Source organism: Sinocyclocheilus anshuiensis, unplaced genomic scaffold (assembly GCF_001515605.1).
Source record: "Sinocyclocheilus anshuiensis isolate Anshui unplaced genomic scaffold, SAMN03320099.WGS_v1.1 scaffold86, whole genome shotgun sequence".
NCBI lineage: Eukaryota > Metazoa > Chordata > Actinopteri > Cypriniformes > Cyprinidae > Sinocyclocheilus > Sinocyclocheilus anshuiensis.
The window spans coordinates 3285691-3294304 of NW_015547662.1; the positions used below are offsets into that span (position 1 = coordinate 3285691).

The following is an 8614-nucleotide window of genomic DNA, read 5'->3' on the forward strand; positions in this document are numbered from 1 at the left end:
ATAGAGTGAGATATCAACATCCATACTGCATCTAATAAAATCCCAACCAAACACCCAACAGATACTGTACACACACACATGCTTATCGAGTGATCTAACAACCCTGTCTTGTCTCTCTCCACCCTCCCACTCTTGACCCCTCAACCTGGTCCTCCCTGTTTGTGTGTGAATAATGGTGAAGAAACAGCCATGGAGTGATTTTGCACTGGGAAAGATTGATAGTGAGATCTGGAAGGTTAGTATCTCGGGTGGTTTTTTTATTGAACTGCAGAGCCAAATACAAAGTAGAATGTCTCAGGCAACCACTGTCAACACTTGGTTATGTTCTTCACAGGGTTCAAAATGTATTTTTTGCCCATTGGCTGGCCCATATTTTGCAGATGTATTTTGCATTATTTTTAATAAAAATTCTGAGAAACGTTGGTCTACCTGATGTTCTACTGGAGTAGTTGTGTTCTGAGATCCAGTACTGCTTCATACCTTCCTCACCTTTTGACCTTTAACCTTTCTACTGAGCATGGCTTTTGTGTTTTTTTGTCTGTCTGTACTGCAAAAATAATTTATCCAACTAAATTAATTTTTCTAACCTATATGGCAAATTTTTTTTTCTTGATTTAAGCATAAACCTCACTAAATTTTGTTAGTATTATGCTTAAAAAAAATCTATTGCAAAGGGGGTGAGAAAAAAATGACTGAAAACTAGTCTTAATATATTATGCAATTTTTGCTTGTCATGGAAATTGATCTTGTTTTAAGTATATTTGGATATACACAACAAACCTTGCAGATGAGAATAAAGCATTGATAAATCAAATGCTTACACTATTTATTTATTAATTTATGCATTTAGATATTTTAATGCTGATTAAGAAAATTATTTTTGCAGCAGGAAAGCTCCTATTCACTCTTCATTTCTTCTCATCGTCTTAATCCATTATTTTTGTAAAATGTGCAGGGTTCAAACTGTGTCTGTTTTAAAACTGGTTAATCATTTTCATTTCAATTAGTTTAATCACTCATCGCAGGAACTGTGCTTTCCTGTTTTGTTTGGCGTGATCTGCACATACACACAGATCTTTGCACTTAACCCACTGGCTCCATGCTGTACATTTGTGGGTTTGCTATATGCTTGTGTTTAAGCACGTCTGCTTTATCTCTGCTTCAGGATCTACAGGCGGCCACAGTAAACCCTGACCCTAGTCTGAAAGAGTTCGAAGGCGCAACTCTCCGCTACGCCTCCCTCAAGCTACGGTGTGTGAAAGAGAATAAATAATAAATAAATACACCTAAATGAGAGAGAGAATAAATAAAATGTATATATCTCTTCTGACTGTGTGTGCATCTGTGTTTAGAAACCCTGCTCCTGTGGAAGAGGAAGATTCCAGCAGCATTAACAGTGACCCTGAAGCCAAGGTGAGAGTACATGAGTTTGTGCAGCTATTCAAAGATAACAGCTCTACAGAGAACTTATTATAGTCTTGAAGGCAGGATCCAAATTCATACTCGCCAAGCTCTTAAAGCAATATGCTATATAATGGAGTTGCACACTAATTGGCTAGTGTTTGTTTAGGAATTGCAACATTATATGGTTTAAGTCAGATTATAAGAATGATAGTCAAGGTCTTGTTGTAAGAGACAAAAATGAATCAAATCAAAGACATATAAGCGTCTACTAAATAAAAGGTTGTTGCGACTGCTGTATCATGTAACACCTCTTACCTCAATGGAAACAGCAAATACTTGCATTCTCATATGGACAAAATATTATTTTTTTTGCATTGAAATAATGCAAAATAGGCCGTTCAGTTTACCTGCCATTAGCAGAAGTGAGAAAAGTATACATTTTGGGTCCTGTTAAAGAGTAAATAATGATTTTAACAAAATTTCTAATCTTGATCACCATAACATTATCATGTCCCCTAGTTCTGTGAGATTTTTATTTTTTTTTAAAGCATGACAAATACATGGTTTTAACATGTACCAGGATTGACACAAACTATTTCAAACATAGTTTATTGCTGGAATTTAGTGGTGCAGTCAGGAGTTCCATCCTCCAATGTAATTCTAGATATACAGTGCCATCTTCTGGCTGCTCAAAGAAATGCATATGCACGTCATGCTTGGAGACGTGGGTAAAGATGAAGATGGAAAAACAAATTTGTAGTTATTATTTCTGATGTTTTTATCTAAGAGTGAGATATGTCCTTAATGCAGAGGAACCCTGATGTTAACATAAAACACTAAACAACACCCTCATAAATACATAGTCAAATGCATTTGTGCCACAAAACACAAAATGTGAAAGAAATCAATACAAATCAGTTAATCCTTCAAATATTTGATTATGCAATGTGTCACATACACTACCATTTAAAAGTGTGAGGTCTGCAGATTTTTAAATGTTTTTGACATCTCTTATGCTCACCAAAAATGGCCTTTATTTGATCAAAAATACAATGAAACAGTAATATTGTGAAATATTGTTTGTGACCATTTAAAATATTTTTTTTCTATTTTAATATATTTTTTAAAAGATTAATTATTTCTGTGCTAGCAAAGCTGAATTTTCAGTATCATTACTCCAGTATTTAGTGTCTCATGGTCCTTTAGAAATCATTGCTGATTTGCTGCTCAAGAAACATTTCTTATTATTCAATCAATGTTGAAAATGTTTTGTGGAAACCATGTTACATAAATGAATTTTTTTAATTATATGTTGAATGGAAAGTTTAAAGAACAGCATTTATTTGAAATAAAAATAATTTTGTGACATTATAAATGTCTTACTGTCACTTTTGGATTTAATATGCCTTTTCAGAATAAAAGTATTAATTTCTTTACAGTCCATGCTAATACAATACAGCATTATTGGTTTTTGGCTGAAAGAGAAAAAGGTCAAAGATATGAGCCAAAAATAAATGCCTAAATTGAAAATGTGACTTTACTTAAAAATGTGACCTGTCAAGCATAAAGCATAATAAATTGTCTTGTGTTGTATTTTGTTGAAAAGCTCTCAAATGAGGTAGAGACAAAACGCTGCTTTTTAAATTTGTAGCTTGACCAAACATTAGTAAACCATAGTAGATCACATAGATTTATTTACTTATCGATTGACTGTTGCAGTTAGACTATGATGCATATCGCCTAATATATCAAATCAAAGGCACGTTTTTTTAACACTAAAATTACTGTTTATTTCTCAAACTTGATATGCAATGGAAATATAGCCTTAATTTATGTGTCTCATTTGACTGGGTGGACCAGTTGTCAATCTATACTATATACTATAGAGGCAACAGACAGATGAAGAATGTAGCTCTCTGCATCGCAACTGTGCAGGAACCCCACTGTAGCTCAAGTTGAACTTTTACTGGATTTCTCATTTCTGGCTATGAGTTGTCAGATGATATTCATTTGGCGTTTATGTTACCATTTAATATACACTTCAAGTCATGCTCTTTCTCTCTCTCGCTCTCTCTCTCTCTCTCTCTATCCCTCTTTGCTTGTTTCACACTCTTCCTCTTGAGGATCTGTTCTTTCAGCAGCAGTTAAAATCAAACTGAAAGAGCATGACAGCATTCTGCCTGCTATTAATCTCTCGCACACACAAACACTTTTATAATGGAGGCGCCTTGTCACAGATTGTCAGAAAAGAAGAGAGACAGAATGATGGATGATTTTGCTCTCAGAGTGCTGGGAGTGAGATACAGATGAGAAAGGAGGAGGTGAACAAGTGAAAGATGAAAGAAAAGCTCTTCCAGTAAAAGGGGTCTTCTCTTTTGATCTCAGCACCCTGTTATAAGAGGTGTGTGTGTGTGTGTGTGTGTGTGTGTAAGTGATCATGTATGTGTATGAACACGCTCTCACTTTCTATTCTTAGAAGATGCCATGTGAAAATTTTAAGAGGTGTTTCCTCAGTTTAATCTGTCTCACTATAGAGGAGTAGGAGGATTTAGGATATGAGGTATAATGAAATAGATGTAATAGACAAACACAATACTATATTACTGGGCTTGTTCTTGTGCGAGCTGTTATTATTATGTCTTAAGTCGTATATTTGCTGCGCTCTTCATTTTCATAGTGTGTAGCTGTTGCCCTGTAGTTATTTGTTACAGTCTTTGTGCTTAATCAGTGGGTTTGTTTATTACAGTGTTTTGCTGTGCGCTCTCTCGGCTGGGTAGAGATGGCTGAGGAGGATTTGGCTCCGGGTAAAAGCAGCGTCGCTGTTAACAACTGCATCCGTCAACTGTCCTACTGCAAGAATGATATACGAGACACTGTGGGCATCTGGGGAGAGGTGAGAGACAGCTTCACCCTCTCTCTCACACACACACACACACACACATACTAACAAGATTTACAAGAACCTATGCTGGTTGACCAGTTTTACACGGTTCTGCTGGTCAACCAGCTAGACCAGCACTATAGTCTAAACCCAGGAAGGCACATATGGTGCATATTCATGCAAAAATACACACAATGTTTCTAAACATCATCTTGAAAAAGGGAAGGCAGAAATGGGGATAAAACATAAAAGAGACAAAAAAGAATAAAACGAAAAGAGGGAAAGCTGAAAATGTCATGCAGAAAAAAAGCAAGTGAATAGAAGAGGAAGAGGAAGAAAGAAAGAGAGTTTAATGTGTTGTAACAGGACACAGGAAGAGAGCCTCTGTTCTCCTCCTGCCTTTTATTTTCTGGTCTGATCATTTATTTATTACTTTCAACACACATATAAGCACAGGCATCCTTAGACCTTATAGTAGCTTGTGACATTGATTCCAAAACCCAGCGAGATGCCTGCATAGGCAGTATTTTATGGCATCATAGGTGCACCTCCGACTGGTTCCAGAAGGCTTCTAAAAAACCTTCAAATTCTAAGGCAGCATTGCATTTATCATTCATGGAAAAATTCTGTGAAAATGTGGAGCAGGAGAAATGTTAGTTAAAATATTTTATTCAATACTCAAAAGCATCAATAATTTGACAATCAAATTGACAATTTTGACAAATAGGCTAACAATTTTACTCAATATTTTTAAAAAGCTTGTTTATCAAGTATCATCTTAGCAACATGTTAACATCCCCCAGTTGTCAAGCTGCAGTGCGCTTTGTTTGAGATGACATGGATTATAAAATACATTTCATTCAATACCAAAAACATAAAAAAAAAAAAAAAAAAAAACTGTTTTACCAGTTATTTGCATGTGCTTTTTTTGCATGCATTTTATGCTTTTTAGAGTATCATGTTTTTAACTGAGCAACAGCTATGGAGCTACTGTGTGCTCTGAACTCTGCTTGTTGCATGAAATTACATGAATTCATACATTTCATTCAGTACCAAAAAGCATAGTTTTAAAAATTCAGTGCTATTTAAATGATGCCTTAGAAGGCAGCTGCCTATGAAGGCAGTGGACAGCAAGAAAGCTCACAAGGTTTTGAAACTAAAGCCTTATCTTATCCTCTTGCGTTGTGCGTGTGTGTCCAGGGGAAGGATATGTACCTCATTCTGGAGAATAACATGCTGAATCTGGTTGACCCGATGGATCGAAGCGTTCTACACTCTCAGCCAATCGCAAGCATCCGTGTGTGGGGCGTAGGCCGCGATAATGGAAGGTATGCACTGGTTGCCATGGCAAAGTTTATTTTTATGGGTTAGTTAAGGAGAACATGTTAAATGAGGAAGGGTTTATGAAATGTTTAATAAATGACAGAGATAAACTGAACAAAACTGAATGATTAATAACTCACTCTGTATTTATGAAAATGTGGGAAGTGTTTCTAAAATTCTTTTGGAAACCACACAGATGGGGCATAAAGGGATTTTATGTGAGTTAAAACATTACAGCTCTCAGCTGCCATAAACATCATCAGAGTTTTATTTACGTGGAGCTAATTTTCTACTTTGCTGATCCTGTTCGGCTGACTGGTCATCTATCAACACTAATAATATTTAATCTCTGTGACCCACTGAATGTTGGCTCGAAGCTCTGCACTGTTTTAGAGTAAGCAGTTTCTGCCTAGTTAAATCAGATCAACATTTTCAAAAACCAAACTGACCTACAAAAGATGTTGAATGGATGTACATTTCAACATTACAATCCTTTTTTTATTAAAGGGAAATGCTTTTTATCAAATAAAAAAAGAATAATTATAATTATTTCAAATTTTCAGATGGCTTCTAAAAGCGTACTTTTTCAGCCAGTGTTGCCAAGTATTTTCAAAACATTAAATGCAAAAAACTTAAATGTACAAAAATGCAAGAACTGAGGAAGATGTTTTCCTCACCTTTTTTCCATTAAATCATTATGAAGGAATAATGGTATTTATTTTCATGTATATGCACCAATATAAAAATACATAGTAATAAATATCAGTATTTAATAGAAAAGCAGTATTTAGAATATATTTTAAAAAATTTGTTAGAACATTTTAATATACAAAAAAGAGACTTTCATACACATTTTTGAGTGATGACGGTAAAAGCAAAAGGTTTAAACTGACAGTTTGTCTTATGCACAGAACATTTCTTAATTTTACATCACAAGCAAAATCATCAAAAATATATTGTGACTGTTGAGTGTAAAATATTGCATGAAGCATGTGTCGTGAATTCTTCACATTTCATTTTAATTAGAGATTTTAGATCTGCAAATGTCAGCATCTCTGCACCTGTGACTTTCCTCATGTGCTCATTATCTATAACACTCTGCAAGAGATTCACTTAATGTGTCTCTGTTAATGTATTCTGATATCGAGACACTCCTCCAGCCCCTTCAAGCTTAAGGTCACTATATAATGATTCTGGATTAAAGTCACCCCAGTGAAAGGAGGACAGAAATAAAAGATTGATGATAGAGAGACAAGTGCTAATGAAAGTTTAATCCAGTGTTATAGGGGCTGCCCGTATGTGTAGCTGTATGTGAAGAGTGTTTGTGAGGTCATCCAAAAGTTGCATATGAATCTCTCACACACTAAAGAGCTTTCCTGCTTTAGTCCCAGAAGAGCTGACTGGTTTGTGTGTTAGTGAGTGTGTGTGAATGATGCAGGGGTGGAATGCAGCATACTTCATCAGGGATGCTGAATCACAGTTTTGCCGATTTACCCTATTATTACTTATATTCTCATCATTGCCTGGTTGTAGTCTCTTCCTGGACATTTTGTTCATAATAGTTTATTTTTAGCAGAAATGATAAAGAATGTGTGTAATACAGCTGGAGGTGTAAGTTTAGAGACACTCATTCATCTTAGATAGCCACATGCACCTGCATATAGTAGGTGATGTGTGTGCATTTTGTCCATGGTTATATTTTACACCATTTTTTGTTTGCCTGAAATGTGGGTGTGTTTATTTAAGTAACTGTTTTTTAAATTGACTGTCTCTGTTAAACTAAAGGGCACATCATCCATCAGGGTATTTTAGGACAGTTCTTTGCATATGCACAAACACAGAAATACACACAAACTCACTTTCACAACTCACATTATAACCATGTGTCTGTTCATCTGCATTGTTTATTGATCGTTTTTATTAAAGAAATTAAAATATTTGCTTAAAGTCAACATGAAATCAAAGTGGACTCTATTTACTTTCAAAATGCACATTCCTGGTCTTATTGTCCACTTTATTCCAAATAAAATATGTTTGTGTTCGTATTTATTTTATAAAACTATAATAACTCCTTTCACCTTTCGACTTGGCTCCATTCTGGTATGTAACTTTTTGGGGTCCAATCATTTCCCTATGGACAAAATAAAGTGACGCCCTGCATCTTTTTTTTTTTTTTACTTATACTTTTTTGGAAATATGACAGATTATGTGAATTAAATGGGTAGTAAACGGTGTTTCATCTTGACTTTAAACAGCTGTTTACATATAAGTTTAAACTTGTTTCATTTTAATTGTGTGCAAACAGGGATTTTGCATATGTAGCACGAGATAAGGACACCCGGATATTAAAATGTCATGTGTTCCGCTGTGACACCCCTGCCAAAGCCATCGCCACCAGTCTGCACGAAATCTGCTCCAGGGTGAGAACTACACGCTACATAAACAACATCCAACACAAAATTATCCTCAATGGCCCATTCAAAACAGTTAAATGCAAAAATGATATTAGATTGCAGAGAAAACCACTGATAGTCTCAAGTCTGTGCGTAATGATAGAACACAGCTGAGAAGGAAGAAACAGGGTTCACATTCTGTTTAGGCTGCTGATTTAGGGCAGCGAGTTTAATGAGTTTGATTTCTGTGTAATAGATCATGGCAGAGCGCAAGAATGCCAAAGCTATGGCTGGAGGATCTCTACAGGACAGAACACATTCTGGGCTCGACGTCCCACTACAAGGTAACACAGCATGCTTATATGTGTGTTTCTTCTTTGTTGAATAGTAGGTGTGTGTTAATGTGTATGCTGTCTGTTACCCTTAGCAGAGTTCCCCACACCAAAGACTGAACTGGTGCAGAAGTTCCAGGTGTTATACGTTGGCATGATGCCAGTTGCCAGACCTATAGGTGAGCAATCACACTCATTTGTAGTATTTCACTATTTTCATGTGCTCTCTCTTTTTCTCCTATCTACTCCTCTCTGCTTTTCTTAACTCTTCCCCTGCCAGC

At 35.8% G+C, this 8614-nt stretch overlaps 1 protein-coding gene across 1 annotated transcript in view; it reads left to right on the forward strand.

Annotated features, from left to right (window-relative positions):
- Positions 1-8614, forward strand: part of LOC107702376 (amyloid beta A4 precursor protein-binding family B member 2-like) — a 48640-nt gene that overhangs the window by 32559 nt on the left and 7467 nt on the right. Inside the window, exons 9-16 of the mRNA XM_016504677.1 lie at positions 182-235; positions 1166-1251; positions 1353-1413; positions 4151-4297; positions 5486-5613; positions 7914-8028; positions 8258-8345; positions 8429-8512. Coding sequence (XP_016360163.1) covers positions 182-235; positions 1166-1251; positions 1353-1413; positions 4151-4297; positions 5486-5613; positions 7914-8028; positions 8258-8345; positions 8429-8512 — 763 coding nt within the window. The remainder of the gene's footprint in view (positions 1-181; positions 236-1165; positions 1252-1352; positions 1414-4150; positions 4298-5485; positions 5614-7913; positions 8029-8257; positions 8346-8428; positions 8513-8614) is intronic.